The following is a 26,290-nucleotide window of genomic DNA, read 5'->3' on the forward strand; positions in this document are numbered from 1 at the left end:
GCTTGGATTCTCCTGCAGCCTCACAGCTGGGATCAAATCTGGACCTGTGACCCTCCGAGGGATGCTCAGGCCACATTCAGACAGCAGCCGGTTGTCACTCTCGTCTCTCAGACATTGCACCAGTGGAGTGCGGCATCTGTCTAGGGCCTCTGCAACACTCAAACTCAATGCCTTGTTTTCCACGCTGACCATTTCGCTAGGGCCTCGTGCATGCTGCGCACATGCCCTAGCACAAAGCGGCACCCCACACTCTGGTTCAGGCGACTGTAGTCAGTCATACAACGTCCCTACAGGAGATGTCACGTAATCCAGTTCTAAGCCATCATGCCATCCGTGACCTGTGTACAGATCTCCGAGTCTGATTGAAAGGTTTTCTCATATAGTTGGCTGCAGAATATTCTCAACTAATCGCACCTACTAGTTCCCAGCGTTCCCTGGGTTCTAGAGCCTCTTACCTTGTTACCCACCACATTCATCCATTCTAGGGGTGCTCACGAGCCCCTCTCCATGTGATCCTTCAAGCCAGACATTCGGTACTCACAAGGCAGCTCATGTGTCATGTCTTTGACCTCAGCCCCTGATACCCCAGTGTGCTCTCTCCCCTCTCTCCCCCTCCCCCTCCTCCTCTCCCTCTCTGCTTCTCTTTTTAAAGAAATTTTTTGTTTTTTTAAATCTGTGTTTTGACTGCCTGTATGTCTGTATGCCAGGTGCGTGCATTGGCCCTTGGAAGGCAGAAGAGGGTGTCAGGTCCCCATGGAACTGGAATTACAGACAGTTTTTATCTGGGAATTAAACCCAGGTCTTATGCAAGAACTGCTAATATTCTTCACAGATGAGCCATCTCTCCAGCCCTACTGTAGTTCTCTTAAAGTCCGTCCTCTTAGCTCAGTCTTCTAAAATAGATGACGAGTCATTTGATGTTGGACCCTCTTAAGCATCTTTCATAGTCTTTGCCGTGCCCTGTCATACTTGTATACCATGGCACAAATAATAAGATTAGTTTTTGACTCTGACAGAGTTTGACTGAAACTGCATCGGTGACTTTGTAGATTTATCTTGCAAAAAGAAGTTCTGTGTGTAGTCCAGGGTCATGATCATGTGGTACGCACAGAGATGATTGAGAATTTTCCTAGGTAAGAATAAGATTGAATTTTGGAGGTTCTTGAGGTGTCCCCGAGTCTCAGGCTTTCCCCACAAGAGCCAGTGTGGGCCCTAACCTCTCACCATTGTTTTTGCTTAGCTTGGCACAAACTTACGCACACCTGGGAAGAGAGAACCTCAATTTAGGAATTGTCTCCATCAGACTGGCCTGTGGGCATGTCTGTGGGGACATTGTCTTGAATGTTATGATGTAGACGGGCCCAGCCCACTGTTGGCGGTCCCTGGGTAGTGCAGCCCAAGCTGTATAAAACAAAGCAGCTGAGAAAGCCAGGGGAAGCATTTCTCCAGGGTCTGCCTTGGCTTTCCTTTAACCTGTAAGCCACATAACCTTTTCTACCCTGCTGACAGGAATAGTACTGGCTTAGGACCCCCAAGACCAAGTTCTCAGCACAAAGGATAAAGAGGGACAGAGGGCAGGGGTGAAGGACAGACAGGAGACAGAGGAAGAGGGAAGAGGGAAGGCAGCAAAGGAGGTGGAGGAATGGGGCACGGAGGAGGGTTAGGGGTATTTGACAAAGGACTGCCTCTGGATAGAGAGGACACAGATGGGACCCACAGGTAAATGGCAGTTTATAAAGGTACAAGGGGAAACCTGTGTTAAGATGAGGTATTGAATTTTAACTGGGCGTGTTAATTAGGTGAGCCAAAGGGGACTTTTGATTGCTGACCTTGGTAGTCAGCCTCAGGAGGAGGACATGGTCAAATAAGAGAATAGACCTCGGTGGCTAGCTTTAGGAATTTATATTTTTAAATTTTATTTATTTATTTTTGTTTTTCGAGACAGGGTTTCTCTGCATAGCCTTGGCTGTCCTGGACTTGTTTTGTAGACCAGGCTGGCCTTGAACTCACATCAATCCATCTGCCTCTGCCTCCCAAGTGCTGGGATTAAAGGCATGTGCCACCAATCTAACAGTTTTTAGCAAGGCAGAAAGAATGGGGGAGAAGGGCAAGGCCTAGCAGTGCTGTGCTCTCTGTGATTGCTTTGCTTACTCTCCATGCTCACCTTGTTTGCCATGCCCTGGATGCTCCCCATGCTCTCTGTGCTCCCCATGCTCTCAATGCTCCCCATGCTTTTTGTGCTCCCCATGCTCTCTGTGCTCCCCATGCTCTCAATGCTCCTCATGCTCTCAATGCTCCCCATGCTCTCAGTTCTCCCCATGCTCTCAATGCTCCCCATGCTCTCACTGTTCCCCATGCTCTCTGTGCTCCCCAGGCTCTCTGTGCTCCCCATGCTCTCTGTGCTTCCCATGCTCTCAGTGCTCTCCATACTCTCTATGCTCCCCATGCTCTCTATGCTCCCCATGCTCTCTGTGCTCCCCATGCTCTCAGTTCTCCCCAGGCTCTCTGTGCTTCCCATGCTCTCAATGCTCCCCTTGTTCTCTGTGCTCCCCAGGTTCTCTGTTCTTCCCATGCTCTCAGTTCTCCCCATGCTCTCAATGCTCCCCATGCTCTCAGTGCTCCTCATGCTATCCATACTCCCCATGCTTTCTGTGCTTTCCATGCTTTCTGTGCTCCCCATGCTCTTTGTGCTCCCCATGTTCCCCATGCTTTCTATGTTTGTTATACTCTCCACACTCAAGCTGGCCAAAGTCATCTCTTTGCCCATGTTATTTTTGGATCAGTGGGTTTTGTTTTGTTGTTGTTTTTAAATTTTACTTTATTGTTCATTTTGGGGTGTTTTTGTTTGTTTGATTGTTTGGGTTTTTTGTTGTTTTAGGGTTTTTGTTTTCAGCTTTCGAGCCAGGATTTCCTTGTGTAGTCCTGGCTGTCCTGGAACTCAGTCTGTAGGACCAGGCTGGCCTTGAACTCACAGAGATTCACCTGCTTCTTCTAGGATTAAAGGTGTGTGCCACCACTGCCTGGCCTGGGCCAGTGCTTTATTATAGCAACAGAAGAGCAAATCTGAGCACACTCCCTCTGACACTTGTGACCGCTGTTCTTTCCACAGAGAGCTCCTGTGAGAATAAGCGGGCTGACCTGGTATTCATCATTGACAGCTCCCGAAGTGTCAACACCCATGACTACGCAAAGGTCAAGGAGTTCATTCTGGACATCCTGCAGTTCTTGGACATTGGTCCTGACGTTACCCGGGTAGGCCTGCTCCAATATGGCAGCACGGTCAAGAACGAGTTCTCCCTGAAGACCTTTAAGAGGAAGTCCGAGGTGGAGAGGGCTGTCAGGAGGATGAGGCACCTGTCTACGGGCACCATGACAGGGCTGGCCATCCAGTATGCCCTCAACATCGCCTTCTCAGAAGCAGAGGGGGCCCGGCCCTTGCGGGAGAATGTGCCACGGATCATAATGATCGTGACGGATGGGCGGCCTCAGGACTCAGTGGCTGAGGTGGCCTCAAAGGCCCGGGACACGGGCATCCTGATCTTTGCCATTGGCGTGGGTCAGGTGGACCTGAACACACTAAAGGCCATCGGGAGTGAGCCCCACAAGGACCATGTCTTCCTGGTGGCCAATTTCAGCCAGATTGAGTCTTTGACCTCGGTGTTCCAGAACAAGTTGTGCAGTAAGTCCTGCTCCTCGGTTGTTCATTTGTCTTTAAGGTCTTCATTCGGTGCTCATGGCCATGGGCAAAGGGAGATGCACCATTCTTTGGGGGATTATGCTTTGGGCAAAGACAGATATGATGCAAACACTAAGGCAGCCTCAGTTGTTAACAGTGTAGTAGAGGAAGAATTTAGGGCATAGTGGAACAGAAAAACCCAGAGTCTAATCTAGGCCATGGTGTTTATAAAGACTGTCCTAGAGGAAAGGATGTGTTTGCACCTGTGTGTGCGCGTGCGGGTGTGCATGCGCTCATGTGTGTGTGCATATGTGTATGCAGGTGCATGTGTATGTGCATGTGTGTGTATGTAGGGGCATGCATGCCACAGCTCATGTGTGGAAGTTGAAGGACTATTTGCAGGAGTTTGTTTTCTCTACCATATGGGTCATGGGAATTTAAGCTCAGATAGTCAGGCTTGATGACAGGTCCCTCCTCCAACATGCTCAACCGACGCATCAGCACTCCCCAGATTGGAACTTGTGAGTTGGAGTAGGAATAGGAGCAGAAGGCATAAATCGTAACCAAGGGGGAGTGTGTGCGGGAGACCAAGGCGTTTCTGCTGCATGATGGTGTGAGCAGTGGCTGTTTTGCTTACTGAGAAAGAGGCTTACTACACAGGAAGGATGGTGATGAGGGCTTGCAAGAGCAGTTCTTAGAATGCCGCAGGCTACAAACCTTGTGCTTAGAGAACAGGAAGCAAGATGTACTCACATATACTTATTGCTTATTTGTTTGTTTATGGATTTTCTTTCTTTTTCTTTTTTAAAGATTTATTTATTTATTTATTTATTTATTTATTTATTTATTTATTATGTATACAATGCTCTACCTGCATGTACACTTTCAGGCCAGAAGAGGGCAGCAGATCTCACGATAGAGGGTTGTGAGCCACCATGCGGGTGCTGGGAATTGAACTCGGGACCTTTGGAAGAGTAGCCAGTGCTCTTAACCTCTGGGCCATCTCTCCAGCCACCGGTTTTATTTATTTATTTATTTATTTATTTCAAGACAGGGTTTCTCTTTATGTAGCCCTGGCTGTCCTAGAACTTGCTCTGTAGACCAGGCTGGCCTCAAACTCACAGAGATACTTCTGCCTCAGCCTCCCGATTTCTGGGATTAAAAGTGTGAGCTACCACTGAGCAGTTTCATTTTTTAAAATTATTTTGACACAAAGTGTCAATAATCCAGATTGCTTTCAAACTCTCTGGAGAGTGACCTTGGATTTGTTGTTGTTTTTCCTCCGCCTCCCACACGCCAGGATGACAGGTATGTGCCACCATGATTGGGGACAAGCTGATAGCTGTGTTCTTGCTGAGCAGTAACTCCCCTGACTGAGTCACACCCCCAACCCCAGGTGCACTTTTGATGTGTCTTTAAAAAATCCCCTTGCAAGAACTAACGTCAAAAAGCAAAGACTCCATTTTCTCTTGATTCCAGAGTCAAATGATTTACTTAAGAAATCAATGCCCTAAAAGAAAAAGAACCTTTTCCCGAGCAATGTCAGCTGGAAACCGTTCAGAAATGCCATTTCCCTGGCACCAGAGAGAGGCTGCATTAGTGTGGTGCACCGTGGCCTGCGTCAACTGGAAAACTTCAATCAGTAGAAATGCTGCAATCATTTTAAAGGTTTATGGCTTTACATGACTTCAGCAGAATTTACATTCCCCCTTTCCTGGAAATAGTAAAAAAAGAAATTGTTTCTGTAACACTGTTGACAGCTTCTTCATGTGTCCTGGGTGGTTTTAAGGAGGAGTACAAGCACTGCATTCAACGCAAATAGAGAGATAAGGTGACTAGGCAGAAGAGCAGTGCGGCACAAACGACCCCTGCACGGCTGAGTGCGGACTTGGACTCAGAGAACCTTCTTTCTCTGTGGGTTTTAGACAGGCAGCAAAATTCAAAGGCAGTTTGGACTCCCCTCCCCCATCACTGCTGTTTTTATCTGGAAACTTTAAGAAAACCCTAGTATCATCTCGTTTCTTTGTGTGGCCTGAGAAATGAATCCCTCGGGGCTCCCCATCCACTCTGCTGAAATACAGCTGAGCTCCACGCCCTGTACCGCCAGGCTCTACTGAGAAGCTTCATCAGCTCTCCTGAAAGGTTGAGGAGGCCCCAGAGCCTCTTTATCAAGCACATGCTAAAGACCGCAGTAACTAACGTTCATTAAGCGCTTTTCCTCATGTGTTCTCATTTGAGGCTCCTGAAAACCAGAGAGGCAGGCCAGATGGTATGCTCTCCACTTTTACTTTTTTTTTTTTAATTAAAAATTTTTTTATTTACATTGGTGTTCTGCCTCTATGTATATCTATGTGAAGGTGTCAGATCCCTTGGAACTGGAATTATAGACAATTGTGAACTGCCAAGTAGGTGCTGGGATTTGAACTTAGGTCCTTTCGGACTATCAGCCAGTACTCTCCAGCCCCAGCAGCCCTCTGCTCTTACAGGTTAGGAAAGTTTGCTGATTCCAAAGTTCCTGATCTCCTTCATCGGCCAGGAATTATAAATTCCTGGTTTACAGTGAACCCTTTGCTGAGGACAGTCCCCACAGGGAAAGTGGCTCTGCTGTTGGCATTCATCTGATGAGGGTAAAACTGGGAAGGGACGCCTGGGTAGGACTGGGACTGGACTGACTGTGTGACAGTGGGTAAGAGACTGACTATGTGACACTGAGTAAGCCCTTTGGGCTCACTGAACCTCAGGTACCTCATCTGTAATGTGGGGATTTCACAGGTAGGTGATGTACAAACAGGCATTATAAGCTGTGGACCTCAGTTAATGTGCACGCACTACTACAGTCACACTCAGGGTCCACATGTGAGGCAACAGCTTCCCTTCTGATGTGCAGTCTGGCAAGCCCACACCAACCATGAGCATCTTCGGAACCGCAGACGGCATTGCCAGGTTCTGGAAGTCTCATCTGCTCCTGAAACACTGAACTGCACGCCGTGGTCACAGCTGCTCATGTCCCGTGTTAGGTACATTCTGAGCATCGCTCCATTTAGTTCTAAAGCTGTGTTACCAGACAGGTATTCTTGTTATGAAAGTGGAACCAAGCCTTAGAGAAAATAAGCACTGCAAAAAGCAGCTCCAGACAGTCAGAGCCTGAGTGCTTACCCTCCATGCGTGAGCGCAGGATTGGTGAGAAGATACTCTCCTCATGGAACAGTGTGATGGGAGACAGAGTGTGTACTTCATAGCCCTAGGATAGCCATCTGGACCGGGGAGCTATCCCAACGGGCACCCGGGTCTGCTTTGGGGCTCCAGGAAAGCCTTTCAAGTGAAACAATGTGATTTATCACTACCATTTGTTGTTAGCAATATCTGCATGAGGCGAGAATGGTGGCACACTCCTGTAGTCTGTGCCCTCGAGGCTGAGGGGCCAAGGAGATAGCTCAGAGGGTAAAGACCTTGGCATGGGACTCTGACCCATGGGGAGTTCCATCCCCACAGCTCATTCACAGAGAGAGCTGGATGCAGTGGTGAGGTGAGAGGCAGAGACGGGAGAACTGGCAGGGAGCTCGCTGGCCACGTAGTCTGGAGCACACACGGTGCAGCATTGAGGAGCTGGAGGTGGGAATCCACTCCTGAAACACATGCCCTGATCTCTGTTCACCACGTTGGCATGTGTGTGTGTGCGCGCGTGTGCATGCGCATGCGTGTGTGTGTAAGAGAGAGAGCTCGCCTGAGTGGGCACTCACACACAGAGGCTGAAGTAGGAGGATCCAGAGTTTAAAGTTAGCCTAGACTACATAGCAAGTCCCAGGCCAACCTGAGCTACAAAACAAGAACCAATCTCAAAGGTGTGCATATGTGTGCTTGAGTGTGTGTGCACACTTTTTTGAGCTCTTTGCACATGTAAAATCGTTTTATTCACACAGCAAATATGAGCAGCAAGTGCTCTTAAAACTCAGAAGAAGAAGAAACTGGTGGTGCTCACCTTTAATCCCTGCACTTAGGAGGATCTCTGTGAGTTCGAGGCCAACCTGGTCTACAAAGCAAGTCCAGGACAGCCAGGGCTGCACAGAGAAACCCTGTCTTCAAAACAAAACAAAACAACAACAACAAAAATGTCAGAAGAATTGAAACTTAAAAGAGCTGACTGCCTTGCCCAGGGACACATAGCTCTAGGGGGAGGATTGAGGGGCGGCTGGGCGTTCTGGCTCCAAAGCTACAGTGAAACCGTGACAGAAGAGCGGTGGCAGATCCTCCAGTCAGCAAGTGTGGGGAGGGTGATCACCAGGCCCCAAGCAAAGAATGATGATGGTGATGATGATGATGATGATGTGTGTGTGTGTGTGTGTGTGTGTTGCCTGCATGCATGTCTGTGCACCACATATGTACCTGGTGCCCACAAAGTCCAGAAAAGGGCATTGGATCCTTAGGAACTAGAGCTACAGATGTTGTGAGCTCTCATGTAGGTGCTAGGAAGATCAGCCAGTGTTCTTTCTTAACCACTGAGCCATCCCTCCAGGCCTGAATAATGATATTTTAAAGTCTGTTTTATCTTAAAAAAAAAAAAAGCCAGTCCTGGTTCTATAGCTGATTTCAATACACCACTAAGGGGCCATGACTCACAGTTTGAAAAGTGATGACAAAGGGCCATGCCTGGGGAGGGGCAGCCACTGGGTGCACGGAAGGGACAGGATATTGTCGGGAAAGCCTATTGGCACCTGCTGGCAGGCAGGACTGAAAAGAGAGGTGGATCGAGGCAGAGGCAGGCTGTGTGCAGATGTACCCAGGGCAGGAGCCACTGTCACATAGTGACATGGGTTATGCTCTAGGTCCAGACTGCCCCGAATAAGAATACTGGATTTGGCTCTGGCTAACTGTAGGACCATGTACCTGGGCATGGCAGCAGCTTTCTGCCTATGGACAGTGACTTCCCACGAGGTCACAGCATGGGAGAATCATGTCATGATCTCAGGCCGCCCTGGAGCCCACCAAAATTACGTTAGAGACCAGAGTCTGTGAATCGGGGCCCCGCGTACAGCTGACCAAGCCCCACGCATTCTGGCATCCAGTTTTGTTGCCCAGGAGCAGAAAACACTGACTCTACAGGTTGAAAACTGTAAGTCTGCCTTCTGCCATCTGATGACTCTGAGCAAATTGGGCACAGCTGCTTCTGACTAGCCTCACAGTGTCTTGTTTTATCAGCCTAGCTAGCATTTTTGGAGCCCAGAGCCTTTGTTCTTACCCTAACAGCCCCACCCCCTTAGGCACAATTGAAGGCCCTAATAGTGTTCAGAAGACATCCCCTTCATCTGGGAAAAGTCTACACTGATTTCACCCCTTGGCAGCCCTATTGTACAGCGGGGAAGCAAACCTGCATAAATGCTGGCCTGTACATCATCGGTTGATCCCATTGAGACCCTCAGGCAGCTACACTCGAATCCCAGCACTCAGGAAGCTGAGACAGGAGAATGGCGACTTCTTCTTTTTTATTAGTTTTTCGAGACAGGATTTCTCTGTCCTAGAATCACTCTGTAGACCAGGCTGGCCTGGAACTCACAGAGATTCTCCTGCCTCTGGCTCCTGAGAGCTGAGATTAAAGGCATGTGCCATCCCTACTGCCCAGCGAGGATGACTACTGTCCAGGCTACATAGCAAAACTCTTTTGATTAAATCACAACAAACAACACCCCCCAATTAGCTGCTTATATTTCTTTTTTTTTCTTTTCTTTTCTTCCTCCCTCTCTTTTTTGCTTTCTTCCCTTTTCCTTCCTTCCCTCTCCTTCCTTCCTTATCTCTCCTTCCTTCCTTATCTCTCCTTCCTTCCTTCCTTATCTCTCCTTCCTTCCTTCCTTCCTTTCTTCTCTCTCCTTCCTTCCTCCCTCTCTTTCTTTCTCTCGATAGGACCTCACTACGTAAGTATGGCCGATAAGTCACAGATCTGCCTGCCTCTCCTTTGAACGTGTGCTCAAGGCATGAACACTACAGATCTAGGCATGTGGTGTAGTTGATAATTTGCCTGGCCCAGGGTTACATCTGCAGTACTATAGAAAGCCAGGCCTGCAACACCAGAGGCAGGGGTATGTGTGTGTATGTGTGTGTGTGTGTGTGTGTGTGTATGTGTGTGTGTGTGTATGTGTGTGTGTGTGTGTGTGTGTGTGTGTGTGTGTGTGTATTTCTCCCTTAGGCCAGCCTGGGTTAAAGGAGACATTGTCTTTTTAAAAAATCCAATTTTGGATACCACAAAATTTAGTAATAAGTTTAATAAATTAAAAAACTCGGTCCCAATACTGATTTAGACTACTGGTTTCTTATTTCTTCTGAGTAAAGAATCTTGGTAAAGTTTGAGCCTGGTACTTTCTGAAGAATGGAGCTAATTGGCTTACACGATTCTGCAACTCAGTGTAGGGGGTACCACTCCCCCTTTAACAGCACAGCCAAGGCCTGTCTTAGAGGTGAGAAGACGTGAACCCCAGATGTATGCAGAGGCACCTAGCACTCAGCACCGATTCCACAGATGTACAATTTTTATTCTGTTCAGTAAAAATGTTTGGGATTCTTTTGGTTGAAAGTGATGGATATTCAGGCTGGAGAGATGCTCAGAGGTTAAAAGCACTGGCTGCTCTTCCAAAGGTCCTGAGTTCAATTCCCAGCAACCACATGGTGGGTCACAACCATCTATTATGAGATCTGGTGTCCTCTTCTGGTATGCAGGTATACATGCAGGCAGAGCACTATATACATAATAAATAAATACATATATTTTTAAAAAGTGACAGGAATTCAACTTGAGTTGGGTCTGGTGGCTAATTACGCTAGGAGCCAGTCTTGGAGAAATAAGTGAACACCTTCCGGGAGACATGTTTGAGCGTAAGTGAAAGATTAGAAACCGTGCCTGTGCTGTCCGACAGTAAAATGAGAAATGGCCTCTGGACAGATGATGGAGTGATTAGAAGAGCTCAAACAGAGCCAGCTAATTTGATTGCAATCAAAAAGGTTAAGTTAGAGCTCACGTGTGAGGGCAAATCTAAGAGAGAGTTGGCGTTCACTGTTCAAGGTGACTTTGCTCTATGGAATCACTGCAAACAGTGAGTTGATGGATAAGGAATGTTTTATACAAAACATAAGCAGGACTGGCTGTCATGAGCTGGTCACCTGGTGCTTTCATAGCTGGTTAATATATAATGTACTCAGAGACAACAAATTTAATATGTGTATTGTTGGTTGACTCACTCACCATGAGCTTTTGGCCAACAAAGAAAGACTCTACTCATTCTACATTGAAACATATTTTAATATATTCATTTTCCTAAAAGGGCATAACATAGCCCTTTTTGTACTTAATGGGTTATGTCAAATAGTAAAATTACCTACAAACCCCACAACCCCACAGTGCTGCCTAAACCATGAAGACAATTTGCTATTGTACGAAACAGAAAAGACTAATGGAAGCAACGCTGCCTTGTTTAAGCCCCCTGAGGACACTAAATCAGGAGCACACTCCTGTTGTCTCTCAGCATCTCAGTGAGTGCCTAGGAAAGTGCTGCACTGGTCTGGGTCACAAGTGCACTTCAGTGACCAGGGGGATTCACAGGTATGGAATCTGAATAATGAGGGTCACGTGTAAATGGCCGCTCGTTCCAATATCTTTGAAATTAGAGCACATTTTGGATTCTCTGAAATACAGCGCTTGAGTCAGTACAGATAGAATTTGTCGTTAATGTTGAATGAAAATCCAAGTCGGTAGACAGACAGACAATAGGGTATAGGTGTATAGATGATATTCCCAAAGATGTATGTTGTTTCTAACAAAATCTCACATGTTTGATTTTACCAATAAAGACTCAGGAGCCAGGTGCTGGGATGGAGGCCTGCTAGCTCAGAGAGGCAGAGAAAGCACCCAGATAATCTGCTTCTTCAGGTGACATCCCCAAAGAAAGCTCTTCTCCACCGATGTCTCAAAAACCCCTCAAACTCAATGTCCCTCCCTTCTACTTCCTGTGCACCTCTATCTGCCCTCCTGACTTCTACTTACTGTTTTTTTTTCCCCCTAAGTACAACCTTGTGAACCAGTTGCTTTCTTTGCCTCTTGACCGGTGGTTTACTTTATTTAATCCTATCTTGGATTAAAGGTATGTGCTAGGGCTGAGTCACACCAGTAAACAACACAATCTCGGGTTCACAGTGCGATCAAATATTCTGTAAGACATGTAAAATAAAGCATGCTGATACTGTAATGGAGCAATGGCAGCTCTCCCAGAGGACCCCGGTTCAATGGCCAGCACTCTATGGCAGTTCCTAGCCATCTGTAACTTGAGTTCCAGAGGATCGGATGTCCTCTTCTGGTTTCCTCAGGCACCAGGCTTATACGTGATGTAAGCAAAATATGTATGCAGGCAAAAACTCATACACACAGAATGAAATTAAAAAAGAAATCAAACACCATGATACTTTTTCGTTGCTATGACGTGGCTTATGGGTGTTGAGCATTCCCTGGGTGTTGAGCACCATTTTCACTGTTAGAATATGTAAAAATGATTGCATGCCATGTAACAGATCTGGTATAAAGGAAGTAGTTTGTTGAAGGGGAAGGGAGGGGAGTGAGCCATGAGGGCAGAGAGGGGGGTGTGCAGAGAGGGAAAGAAAGGGGGCACCCAGGAGAGAGAGAGAGAGAGAGAGAGAGAGAGAGAGAGAGAGAGAGAGAGAGAGAGAGAGAGAGAGAGAGAGAGAGAGAAAATATGTGGGGACAGAGGGAAGCTGGAATCCAGAAAGAGAGAGAAGAAAGATCTGGGGGTGAAATGTGGTCCTTTTATGCACACACACACACACACACACACACACACACACACACACACCACATCTGGCACATCTGGCACACATAAGATATTGCTGGGGCCCTGAAGCCAGGCCAGCTGAATCTCCTGTCCAATAACACTCACCACTTTATCTGGTTGCTTCAGCTAACCTTCACAAGGCCCTTATGAAGCTGGTGCAATGTTTATTTTCATTATTATAAAGAAATGAAGAGTTCTCAGGGTCTCAAAAAGGTCAAATATTTCAGCTTGTAATAAAAAAAATGGTTGGATTAAACCTACAACTTCTCTTCTGTGATTTGTATTCTAACAGGAGTTAAAACACAATTATGATCTCAGAACACTGTGTTCTGAATTGTGCTGTTATAAAAGTTTCATTCCCCTATCTCATATATTGCTGTCTTAGAGTTTCTATTGCTGTGATAAAACACCATGACCAAAAACAGCTTACAACTCTCAGACCAACCTCCATTACTCAGGGGTGTCAGGGTAGGAACCTGGAGGCAGGAGCTAAAGCAGTGGCCATGGGGTAGGGCTGCTTACTGGCTTGCTCTCCATGGCTGGCTCAGGTTGCTTTCCTCCCTCCCTCCCTCCCTCCCTCCCTCCCTCTCTCTCCCTCCCTCCCTCCCTTCCTCCCTCCCTCTCTCCCTCCGTCCCTCCCACCCTCTCTCCCTCCCTCTCTCCCTCCCTCCCTCCCTCCCTCCCTCCCTCCCTTCCTCCCTCCCTCTCTCCCTCCGTCCCTCCCACCCTCTCTCCTCCCTCCCTCCCTCCCTCCCTCCCTCCCACCCTCCCTCCCTCCCTCCCTCCCTCCCTCCCTCCCTCCCTCCCTCCCTTCTTTCTTTGATGTTATCTTACAACAAGTCTCACTATATAGCTCTGCCTGTCCTAACTATGTAGACCAATCTGGCCCCAAACTTACAGAGATGCACCTACCTCTGCCTCCCGAGTGCTGGGATTAAAGGCGTGAGCCACCACACCTGGCACAGCTTGCTTTGTTTTAGCACCTAGGACCACCAGCCCAGGGGTTGTACTCCCAACAGAGATGGCCCCTCCTATCAATCAGCAATAAGAAAACACACCACAGGCCAAACTTGGGGAGGGGACATCTTCTTAGCTGAGGTTCTTCTCAAGTGACTGTAGTTTGTGTCAAGTTCACAGTTGCATGTTTGAAAGTGGCCCATGAGTAGCTGAGTTTCCCTACCTACAGGGTCAATCAGGGTCCCCTTTACTCTGTAAGCTTCAGAATGCTATTTTCTCTTTCGAACATCTTTTGTTTATGAGAAGACTTGCATAACATGTTCCGTTAACACTGGTGCTCATTAATTTTAAATGTGCTCAAGTTGTACTATATTGATTAAAGTCATAAATTGAGATGTTAAAAAACAACAAGAATTGCATGAGCTCCAGACAGACTTATCCAAAATTTATATATCTGAAGCTGAGGTACTTTCAGGAACTAAATGCAAAAATATTTAAAATGGAGACACAAAAATCATGGCATTATAAAACATTTAAATGCAGTGTGATTCCAATTTTGTGTATACTTATGCAGATTTAAAAGTACATTCCTCAAAAAAAGTACATTGCTCTTAAGATTTATGATCACTTTAACACACCTTCCTTTAACCAGCAGTCCTCTCAATTCCATGTCTGCCTACTCAAGACTCCATCCTATAGAAGGCATTCTGGAATCTGAAACTCTTCTGAGCTTTCTGTGTGCCAAATGGTTTTATTAAGTTGAACCTGAAATTTGTGGATTTGTAGGTCAAAACCCAAATATATCAGCAATTTCATATGGCTCAGCCTAACACCATTCCCCTTTGACCTTACATGGTCCTTTATTTATCTGAGTCTGTCAGCTTTAGACACTGAACATCCCTGGTGAAAGGATGCTCTTTGGGATCAACCCTCTTTTCTTTTTTAATTAATTAATTTATGTATTTACTTTATATCCTAGTCATAGCTCCCACACTTCCCCTCCCCCTTTTTCCTCAGAGAAGAGACGCCGCCTACTCCCACCCCAGCTCATTAAGTCCCATCAGGGGGAAGTGATCAAAAAGCAGGCAACAGAGTCCATGTCAGAGACAGCTCTTTTCCCTTACTAGAGGACCCACACGAAGCCAGAGCTGCTCATCCTCTACATCTGTGTAGAGGACCTAGGTCCAGTCTACGCATGGTCCATAGTTGGTGCTTCAGACTCCACAGGCTCCTGTGGGCCCTGGTTAGTTGTCTCTGTTTGTCTTCTTGTGGAGCTCTTGTCACCTCTAGGTCCTTTTATCCTCCCCTGCCCCTGCTTTTCCACTAGACTCCCAATGCTTTGACTAATGTTTAGTTGTGAGTCTCAGTATCTGTTTTGAACTGCTGTGGGTGTGGATGTAGCCTCTTAGAGGACAACTCTGCTAGGCTCTTGTCTGCAAGCATAGCAGAATATTGTTAGTAGTGTCAGGGGTTGTCTCTTTCATGGGATGGGTCTTGGGTTGGGTCCGGCATTGGTTGGACTTTCCCTCAATCTCTGCTCTATCTGTTCTATCTTTATCCCTGCACATCTTGTAGGCAGAGTAAGTTTTGGATCGAAGTTTTCTTGTCAACCTTCTTCTTCTTCACAGGCTCCCAGTGGACATTTACTGGATAGCATGAAACTAAGGCGTGTTGTCAACATTCATTTTCTTTGTCTTCCTTTGCAGTGGTCCACATGTGCAGCGTCTTGGAACACAACTGTGCCCACTTCTGCATCAACACACCTGGCTCATACATCTGCAAATGCAAGCAAGGCTACATTCTCAACGTGGATCAGAAGACTTGCATAAGTAAGGCCACTTTGCTCATGTGTCAATATGGCTTGCTCTTTAGCTAGGAACATCTTATTCGTGTATAGTCCCCCTCCCAATCCACTTGCCACCTCCTCAAAGCTGGAAACAGCTTTTGTACTTTCTAGCATTCTCCTGGCCCTCTCACAGTGCCTAAGCCTGGCAAATAGTAGGTCACCAGGCAATGTGTGAAAGGTTGGAGACGCTGTCTCAGAAACAGTCTCTTTCGCCTCTGTGCTGCCTCTTGGTGGAAACTACCAAAGCATCTTTCCAGCCTGACTTTATTAGCTGGGCCCTATGGGGCTGTTTCTGTTTTATCTTCTTCCCAAAGCTGGACTGAGGATGAGTTATTATTCTCAGCAGGGAATGACTATGCACCCCTGTTTAAGAGGTGGTGGGGGTCTGGCTGCTTTGGTAACAGACAATTTATTGTTCTCTTAATTTAAAAAAAAGGGGGAGGAGCAAGCAGATATAAAGCATTAGAACTTATATTGTTCTTTTCTGAGCTGGCTTCCAAAACTAGGCAATATACTGATATATAAGCCAGAAGGAAGTACCCTAGATCAAGAATTAACCATATAGTGAGTGTATACCCAGCCTCCTCCTTCTCCTCCTCCTCCTCAAGTTGTAACCACTGTCTTAGCCACATGCAACCGGACTATGCACAAAAGGCCTGAGAAGACAGGCTACAAGGAAGCAAACAGAACTCAGCTAAGTCTGACGTGTAGTTCGTGCAATGCAAAATTGTTATTATACCACATGGCAAGCAATTAAGCACTAATGGAGAGCAGTTTGAACAAATGGCTTTAATTAGCACCACATTTATAGAGCCAAGCCACAGTCTCTACTTTTCTTCTCACTTTTTAGTTTCAGCACTGTGTTGCTTCATGAGAGGACTTCCCTGTACCCCAGTAGTAGGCACTGTCTGCTTGGCTCTCTGCCCTGGGGCTCCAAAGGTGAGAGAGCTTTGTGTTTTGGGGCTCCTCTGTGGTCTCAGGACCCCGGCTGGAATCTTCATCTTTCTCTGCAACCACTGACACTTCCTCAGTTTCCCTGGCAAAACTTGGTTACAGAAAATACTCATGGGTTTACTAAAACTTCCTGACCACCCAGGGGAGCCTGGGAAGGGTCATCTGGAGTCATCTCACACTGTTCAGCAAACAATTTGAATGTCTCTTGGTAACCCTGTCCCCTTCAGATGTGTTCAGCCATCAAGCCCACCCCCTCTTCCTGCCCTCTCCTCTTTGCGGAACACAATATATTCTCTATGTCTCATAGAGACATAGGCTGGGACCTGGGAAGCTGTAAATGCCCATTTTCCATGGTGTGGATGAGCCATGTCAAATGAATTCTGGAATAGATAGATAGATAGATAGATAGATAGATAGATAGATAGATAGATAAATAGATAGATAGACAGATGGGGGGGGGATAAAGAAGGAGCGGAAGCAGAGTTCTGCCCCATGGCTGCTGCCCCTGGAGGTCCTGTAGCCTCGGGCAGTGAGGGATAGGGAAAGGGGGAGGAGCTAACGTGTGCCTTAGCCCAGACTTCTGCCCAGTCAAGTTGCCCTGAGGCTGTTGCTGTGCACACCCTGCTGGCTCAACTGCATTTCTGAGATGGGGCTTGTGAGACAAACAGGGCCATTGTAGTCCTTGGGTTTCACCTTAGATCTCAACATTATCATCTTCTGGCTGGTGCTGCCTCCCAACCCTTGTGGATAGATCCAGGTGAGGCCCTGTGTCTGGTCTCTGGATGACAAAGCTGAGCCACCAGACCTACTTACTGGCTGCTTCGCCGCTGACACCGTCACAACTTGCCGGTGCCCGGGTGAAATGAGACACAGCTATGCTCCGTTTTATTGTCCTGCTCTGATTGTAGCTGGAGAGTCTCCCAGTTAAAAAGGAATGTGGACTGTGTTTCTTTCTTCTCTAAGAGGTGCTTGCTGTTCTTTTTTCACGGTGCTCAATAGTGGGTCCTGTAGGCGCTTTTAAAATCTACTTTATTTTATTGTGATTTCTTATACTTCTACCTCCCTTCTCCACCCCAATCTCTCCTAACACCCCAACACTAGTCAGGAGAAAAAAGAAGGTTAGTGGGGAAAAGGGGCAGAGTTCTCTTTAGCCACTACCTGGTGGTTAGGGTCGTTGGGCTCCTTGGGGGCAAATCAAATCTCTCAGGACATCTTCAACTTCTTGTTAAACTACCTTAACAGCATCTAAAAACATCAGGGGGGAAACACCAGCATTCGTTTTTCTCAGAGCCTCCTGTCTCTCTCTCTCTCTCTGGGCTCTGACATTTATTCCCTCTCCAGAGTCCTCCTCTCAGAGCCCACACAAGGCAAATAGTTTGCTGCTGTGGATAGTCTGAACCAGCCCCGTTTCCCACACCTTGGATTAAAACAAAAACATGTTTATATAACATAACCGAGTTTTTAAAGACATGAAAACTTTTCACTACATTTCCCCCCTTTTGTCTAAAATATGGCTTTTTTCTTGAATATGAATGAGACTTGTTACTTTTTAAAAAGAGGATGATCAAGGAACCAAGCACTTTTTGGATCAAGAGTTTCTACTCTAACCTGGTAATTCTCGGCTGCTCTTCTCTGGGACAGCTCATACTTTTTGCTGCTGAGCCTCAAGCTAGGGGCCCCAGGCTATTTCCTAATAGCAACAGGTTACCTCATATGTTCCTCTTGGACCTGCATTCACAAGTCAAATGACCTCTTTTACCATGGTGTCCACAAACCCGCAGAAGCTTAGGCATTCTTGCAGGGAACACGATACTGCCAAAAATGGCTCCTTCATTTCTCTGGCAGAAAGCACCCATTTTTAGCTCTGAGGCTTTTAGCAGCTTGGTCACAAGTTCTTTTCAAATGGCAAAATCTACCACAATTGAAGCCCCCAAGCATTTTGATATCTAAGGTTGTTGGTGGCTACAGGGAAAGCCAACGGTGGTAATCTCCTAACCCGAGGCTGCTCCTCTGGCAGCTCAGTTTGCTCAAGAATAACCCGATCTCTTGAAATGGACAGTTTATCTGTAACCCTTTTGGCCTGTGTGGCCTTCTGCTCCTCCCAGCTCCCCAGCATGCTGGGTGGTGTTGGGAACTTGACACCAAAAGTTTGAGGAGCAGGACAGGGCAACGATTTTGGGAAACTCTCAGTTACCAGGTCTGAACCCTTTTCCATCGGCACTATTCACTTCCAAGTGCCTCCATCTTTGCCTGCAAACTCTCTAGCTGCACAGCCAACTCTGAAATCCTTTAAAAAATGAGAGAATTAAGTGACACTTCCGATTTTCCTATTTCATCTATTTTTTTTTTCTCAGACCCCTCCATATTCGCTCGCAACTTTTCCAATTGTTCAACCATTCTCCCAACCGTTTTTGAGATGGAATAGAGGTGGAAGATTAAGCAAAAACAGGCAATCTCCTCTGGAAGCAGTGGGAAAGACCCCAGCAGCAGAAGCCGCAGTAAACCTTTTGCTGGTATCCTGAAACAGTGTTTCTTCATACCCTGCTGTCTCCTCTATGGCATTAGAGCCCAGATTTTCCATTATTCCAAGCCCTATATCTGGGCGCCATTTTTAGGAGCTATTTTTTAAATCTATTTTAATTTAGGGTTTTTTTTTATATCTTTCTCCCTTCTCCACCCTAATCCCTTCCAACACCCCAACACCAGGTAGGAGAGAAAGAAGATTAGTGGGGAGAAGGGAGCATTGTTTTCTTTGGTTTCTTCCTGCTGTTTAGAGTCATTTGGTTCCTTGGGGCAAGTCCAGTCTTCATTTCAGGATACTGCTGTTAAAAAGAAAAGGCAAGCTAGCCTAGGATAAGATATTTGTAAAACATATCCAACGAAGGATTTCATAATACATAAAGAAGACAAAACAACCCAATAAAAATAGACAAAAGATGTGAATAGACACTAAGCCAAAGACAGCAGATCTGGTGTGTAGCTCAGTGTAGGATGTTTGCGCAGTGTGTGTAAGACTCTGGGTTCAGTCCCAGCACTGAAAAATAAAACAATGAAGGCCTGTGGATGACACAGAAACTCACAAAAGGAGGCTCATTGCTAACCAGGAGGAAAAGGAGACCCAACCACAATGATGTACCACTGCATACTCACTAAACTAGATATACATTTTTAACGATTCTCTCTCTCCCCCTCCCCCTTTCCTCTCTCTCTCTCTCTCTCTCTCTCTCTCTCTCTCTCTCTCTCTCTCTCTCGTGTGTGTGTGTGTGTGTGTGTGTGTGTGTGTGTGTGTGTGTGTGTGTGTGTGCGCGCCCTATAGTTGGAGTTACAGACAGTTGTAAACCAATGAGCACTCTTAACCACTGAGCCGTCTCTCCAGCCCTAAAATACATACATTCGAAGAGTGACTGACACGGTTAAAGCCTGGAACTTTCTTACACTATGTTTTAGTTAACTTTTTATTGTTGTGATAAAACACCATGACCAAGGCAAACTATAGACAAGTTTACTGGGGATGTACAGTTTCAGAGGGTAAGTTAGAGACCGTGGCCATCACGTTGGGGAGTATGGCAGCACACTGGCAGGCATGGCCCCGGAGCATTAGCTGAGAGTTTTTATGTTGATCCACAAGCAAGAGGCAGAGAGAGGTGCCAGCTCCCCGTGACACCCCCCCCCCTCCATCAAGGCCACATCTCCTAGTTCTTTCTAAACAGTTCCACCAACTCTGACCAAGCACTAAAATGTATGAGTCTATTGGGGGTCAGGGGCAGCATTCTCATTCAAACCACCATATGCTGCTTATAAGGCTGTGAAGTGTTCTACCATTTTGGAAATTATTTTAGCAATTTTTTGCAAGCTTGGGTATGTACCTAATATGACCTTACCATTCCATTTTGATAGTTGCCCAAAGAAGTGAGTTATGTCAAAAGATTTGAACACAAATGTCCACACCCACTTTCCTCATGATAATCCTGCACTGGCAGCCGTCTACATATTTCTCACTTGCTGAAGGACAACACACTGTGACCAAGCACACACCATAACACTATACAACGATGAGGAACGGATCCCACAGCGGCAGCCAGTGCATCTCAGTCTCACCCTGCCCAGTGAAAGGAGCTAGATATTAAAGTAGAATACTTGCTGTGTAATTCCATTTCTGTAGAATTTTAGGAAATGGCATTTAATCCGTGCTGACAGAAGGCAGGTCAGTGGTTGCTCTGGGAGCAGGAAGAGGGGCAGGCGGAGGCGTCAGAGGAGGAATAAGGAACTGTGGGAGTGATGGCTGTGTTTGCTCTGTCTTGATTGCATTGGTAATGCTCGCCAAATCAGTTGCTTGAGATTGTACTTTGTGCAGTTTGTGCCAAGTACAAGACAGTGAAGGTAGCATTTGTAAATCACAGCAAGGGTTAGGAAGGTAAGTGGTACTCAGACAAAGTGCTACAAGAAAAAGAGGTTATAGAAGGAACATTGGGAGGCTAGAGAGATGACAGCGGTTAAAAGCACTGGCAGCTCTTCCTGAGGACCCGGGTTCAATTCCTAGCACCCATATGGCAGTTCACAATTGTCTGAAACTCCAGTTTGAGGAGACCCAACATCCTCATATGGATATACATGCAGGCAAAACACCAATGCATATAAGATAAATAAAATATTTAATTAAGAAAGAAGTCTTGGAACTAGCCTGGGACACACGGTGGAGCAGTTGTAAACTCAAGCTGATGTCTAACTGGGTCTTTGGTAACAGAAGAAGCTGAACATGTGTGTTCACATGAGTCACAAGTACTGCTGCATATTAAAATCACAGTTGGATCTGACATCAGTGTGGGCTCTGTGCTAGAAGGGAGATAGTGATTCAAAGATGCCATTCATTTATTCGTCCTTCATGGACTCCTTTCTGTGGGTGGGCACTCTGCCTGGGCAGTTCTCTTGTGTATGTGAGACTTAGGAGAATCACATTTTAGCTTCCCTTATGCTGCATATGCAGTGCTGGAAATCAAGGCTACAGTTTACGATTCGAATTAGTTTCAATTCAGCGTGCATTCTTTTTTTTATTTTTTATTTTTTTAAATTAATTTATTCTTGTTACATCTCAATGGTTATCCCATCCGTTGTATCCTCCCATTCTTCCCTCCCTCCCATTTTCCCCTTATTCCCCTCCCCTATGACTGTTCCTGAGGGGGATTACCTCCCCCTGTATATGCTCATAGGGTATCAAGTCTTCAGTGTGCATTTTTATGCCTACAGAATTAACTAGACCACAGTGAGGATTTGTCCCAATGAGGACTTTATGACAAAAAGTGGGGCTGGCAGGTGGGTAGTAGTACTGAAACTGACAAGTTTCTTTACATGGGAACATGGTTTGGAGAGAGAGGGCAGGGGCCAGGGCAGAAGGGGGGGGGGGCGGTGAGGGTAGACGGAGGAGGGAAGCAAGGAGGGTGAGCTAACAAGGCATCATCAACTGCCAAAGCCAGATGCTGACCCAGCGGCTGTTAAGAGCACCTGTGCATGGGCAGAGGACTTTGCTGAGAAGCACAGATCCAATCTCCCAACCTCCTGGCTGCTGAGCCTAGGGTTTAGAGATCATGTGCTCACTTTCTGCCTATGTGAGGATACAGAGTTGAAAACAGAAGGAATCTGGGGAGAGAGAGGCCCCTTAGGAGAACTGAACTGACTGAACACAAAGCTATACTGGTTTTGAAAGAATTCCACACATGAACCGTGTGCTACTTCTGTGCGTTGCTGTATCCCAGGCACCCGACTTCACAGGTGTGCCCGGGACGGCAGCATCAGCTGTCCAGATAGCTTGTTAGAAATACAAGTTCTCTGACCTGCTTACACCTGATAAATCAGGACCTCCCAGCACAGCCCACAAGCCACTTGTGAGTTCTAATGTCTACTCTAATCCCAACACTTGGGAGGCAGAGGCAGGTGGATCTCTGTGAGTTTGAGGTCAGCCTGGTCTAAAAATAAAGTTCCAGGAAAGCCCTTAGTTAAACCTAGATGTTTAACTCACTAGGAAAAGTGCCGTGTGTGTGCGTGTGCATGTGTGAATATGTGCGCTTGTGCATACTAAAACCACAATGATGTGATAACTTTGGGAATTGAAAAGTGCTACTCTCGGGCTGGAGAGATGGCTCAGTCGTTAAGAGCACTGCCTGCTCTTCCAGAGGTCCTGCGTTCAATTCCTAACAACCACATGGTGGCTCACAGCCATCTATAATGTGACAATAAAATAAATAAGTCTTAAAGAAAGAAAGAAAGAAAGAAAGAAAGAAAAAAAAAAGGAAAGAAAGAAAGAAAGAAAGAAAGAAAAGCGCTGTTTTCCCACGATGAGTATTATTTCATAATATCATCCAGGGTATTCTCTCTCTCTCTCTCTCTCTCTCTCTCTCTCTCTCTCTCTCTCTCTCTCCTCTCTCTCCTCCCTCCTCCTCTCTCTCTCTCTCTCCTCTCTCTCGCCTCCTCTCTGCTCTCGCTCCTCCTCTCCTCTCTCTCTCTCTCTCTCTCTCTCTCTCTCTCTCTCCTCCTCTCTCTCTCTCTCTCTCTCTCTGTGTGTGTGTGTGTGTGTGTGTGTGTGTGTGTGTTGCCTATATGAATTTCTATGCATCATTTTGTGTGCTTGGTGCCTGTAAAGGCCATTAGCCTGTTGTGAGCCCTCATAGGTGTCCTCTGTAAAGGCACTGGCTGTTCTTAATTTCTGAGCCCTGTCTCTAGCCCCTTACTTGGGTTTTAGGGGTTTGTTGTTGTTGTTTTGTTTTGAGACCTCCCCATATCCTCACTTTCCTTTCCCCAAAGAAAGCCAAAATATTGCAAGTGAATAGAGAATTGATTCAAAGACTCTGTGGAGAGGGGCAGGCCCAGCTGGAGATTCCAGGAGAGGGTGGCTTTGTTTTCTCTGGGACTTGGGGTTCATTTTGCTTCTGTCAGCAGAGAGAGGCACAAGGCTGGTGACTCACGTTTACTGTTGAGTCTTAAAATCCAAACTGCAGCTGTCAAAACAGGATTCGTGCTTTCAGGCACAATGAAAGAAAGGGAACAGCCCCCAAAATGTGGGCTTGGGTTTGGCTTGCCCTTGTAGCTCTCTAACCCAGGGGTGAGCGAGCTATTGGGTTGAAGCAGACAGAGACCCCAGAGTTGCCAGTGGAGTGAAATCACAGCTGTGGTGACAGCTCTCCTCTCTCTTGCTGTAGTACACAATTTGTGATTTCTTCATTTTGGGTTAAATACTAGAAGGAACTTTTTTTTTTTTTTAAGGTAGAGTGCCCTAATGAAGGTGTTCATTTGCTTTGACTCCAAAGGAGAAATTAAGCTGTCACTGATGTCAATAGCACACACTGCGGCTTGTTTAAAGTTCTGAACCATCTATAAAAGCCCTTGACTAAGCCTGGATGATGCAAGCCAAGCTGCAGCCTCGTGCTTTCCTCCTCCCACTTAACGAGCCGCATATCCCAAGTTCTCTGGGCTGAAACCCAGCACTGAGATTAGGATATGAGTGAAGGGAAACGCTTAAACCCAGGGTTCATGTACCCCTCTGGGGAGACTCCATGGACGCGTTGCAGCACAGGTTTGAGGCTCATTGCTAATTGATTTCACCTGCGCTTGCAGTCCACCGCTCTAGTAAAATTCTCCAGGACTGAGGAGAGACAAGCACTTTTTGCTGACTGAAGCTGTGTGCTAATAGTTTCCCCCCGGGGCAATGTGTAGCTTGAACTTGGCCAGATTGTTTGTTATAAATTTCAAAACGCCAATTTTGCCGTATCAGGTCCATTTAGCAAACCAAACTTAGCCAAAGGTACTTTTAAAATATTCTGTAAATGTAATATCTATGTCTGAGGCTTCCCTAAGTACCCAATAAAATGAAACTATCTTTATGGAATTGTTTTTAGGGTCATGCCTGTGTCATGCTGACCTTTCTCCATACTGCCTCAAGACTTAGGAAGTGAGGAGAGTGGTGTTTGTTCCACCCACTCTGGGCCACATGCTTCTCCACTCTTACCATCTTCCTTAACTCTGTAAAGACAGCACTTTCTACACTCAATTATTTCACATCTTTATGAAAACTGTTTCTTGCTGGGCACACACCTTTAATCCCAGCCTGGTCTACAAAGTGAGTTCCAGGACAGACAGAGCTGTGTTACACAGAGAAACTCTGTCAAAAAACAAACAAGCAAACAAACAAAAACCAAAACAGATGAAAACCGTTTATTGAGTTCATTGGCTGAATTCTCCCAGCTAGGGCCAGGTTTGACCTCCAAAGACAGTATTCTATCTGCTTGCCCCACCCCTTGCTCTCCTGAAGAGTCGTAACTGAAATGAAGACTCCCTTCTGACTCTGTACATCATCTTGTCCCGTCTTTGCACAGAGTCACCTCAGTAAAGCCACTGTTCATCATATTGTGTAGAGTGGTAGCCATTAAACTCGCCTGCTCCCTGCTTACAAGATAATGTTGATTCCTCATCGATGATGTGCTGGTCAAGATTTAACAACCATCTTTATAGGGGAAAGAGCTCTGATTTACAGTGTTTGCCAACTTCCCTGGTGTAAACACTGCTACCATGGCCCTTTCAAGCCACTAAACGGCTTCATAGGATGCAGAGTTAGGAAGAAACTCTAGTCAACCGCTCTAGAGGAGCTGACTCAAACACATCAATGAATTCTTTTCCAGATTCTCAGTTCCATGATGGTAAGGAATTTTTTTTCTTACTTCTTTCTTGGTCTGTTTGATTCGCTAATCGTTTTTCTTATACAATGAAGAACTCTCTTGAATGAACAAGTAGAATAATTCTGTCATTCACAAACATTCTTTACTTGACCACATGCCAGGCACCAGAGTAGGTAGTTGAGCTAGAGTCGCACAGTCATGAGGACTTGTCTGCCCCTGTGTGACAGGCAGGCTAGGCTCATTCTGCTTACAAAGTAAACATTCAAGTATAATTGTTGTGAAAACTACAGAGGGAAACTGTGAGGAAGGACTTGACAAATGACAACTTAAACCTCTTCGGAGAGTACACTTTAAGATGTATCCTAAAGGGTACATAAAAATTGGGTAGGCGAAAAGCAGCAAGGAAGCAGTATGAGCATTTGAGGTAAAAAAACCAAAACACGAAGAGGGGCTGGAGAGATGGCTCAGTGGTTAAGAGTACCACCTGCTCTTCCAAAGGTCCTGAGTTCAGATCCCATCAACCACATGGTTGCTCATAACCATCTGTAATGTGATCTGATGCCCTCTTCTGACCTACAGTTGTGCATGCAGGTAAAACACTGTATTCATAGTAATAAATCAATAATCTTTGAAAAAACAAAACAAACAAACACAACAAAACCACTAAGAGAGTTAAGCAGAGGAGAGACCAGAGCAGATTGTGTGCTACGCTGGAACAGACACCAGAAGACCCGGTGACATATTACCATGATTGGCTGAGCTGATCCTGGCTCCTCTTAGCAGGGGTGAGGTGGGTTGGGTGGGTGGGGGGTGTAAAGAGCAGTAGCAAAGAGCACCAAAGTGATGATTAGATTTGAAGGGCACAGAAGACAGAGGACACCCGTGACTTCCAAATCTCTGTGACCATCCTCAATTCCAAGGCAAAAATCTAATAATCTGAAATTTTTATCTTTGCTAAAGGGAAAGTAAAGAATAGTAAGGCTCTTTTTTTTTTTAGCTCTCCCACTCCTGCCCAGAAGCATCCTTGAGGCAACACTGCTCAGAGGTGGCCGGGGAGGATACTGTCAGGTCAGCCCAACAGCATTATCTAAGCCTGAGGCATGACACTCACACCTCAATCCTAGCATAGGAACACCCACACTTCTGGTTGTTGGTCCTGTCCCTCCCTGAGCTTGCAGCCCATGTAAGAATAAATTAGAAAGACCCAACAAGCCTGTGTTTGTGTGACACTGATATGGATTTATTTGTCTATCCAGCAAGAACCCATTCAGCGACTCCAATGTGTCCGGCACTGTAATGGGTACTAGGTAGCAAGCACAGATTCTCTCCACATCATCACAGCTTTCCTGGTATCTTCAACTAGAGACTG

General features: G+C 46.2%; 1 protein-coding gene across 2 annotated transcripts in view; it reads left to right on the top strand.

Annotated features, from left to right (window-relative positions):
* The window catches only part of Matn2 (matrilin 2), a 130,462-nt gene that overhangs the window by 32,228 nt on the left and 71,944 nt on the right, over window positions 1–26,290 (top strand). For both annotated transcript variants that reach the window (XM_051159459.1, XM_051159461.1), the window contains exons 2-3: window positions 3,110–3,679; window positions 15,165–15,287. In XM_051159459.1, coding sequence (XP_051015416.1) covers window positions 3,110–3,679; window positions 15,165–15,287 — 693 coding nt within the window. The remainder of the gene's footprint in view (window positions 1–3,109; window positions 3,680–15,164; window positions 15,288–26,290) is intronic.

The sequence above is a fragment of the Acomys russatus genome, chromosome 17, assembly GCF_903995435.1.
Source record: "Acomys russatus chromosome 17, mAcoRus1.1, whole genome shotgun sequence".
Taxonomy (NCBI): domain Eukaryota; kingdom Metazoa; phylum Chordata; class Mammalia; order Rodentia; family Muridae; genus Acomys; species Acomys russatus.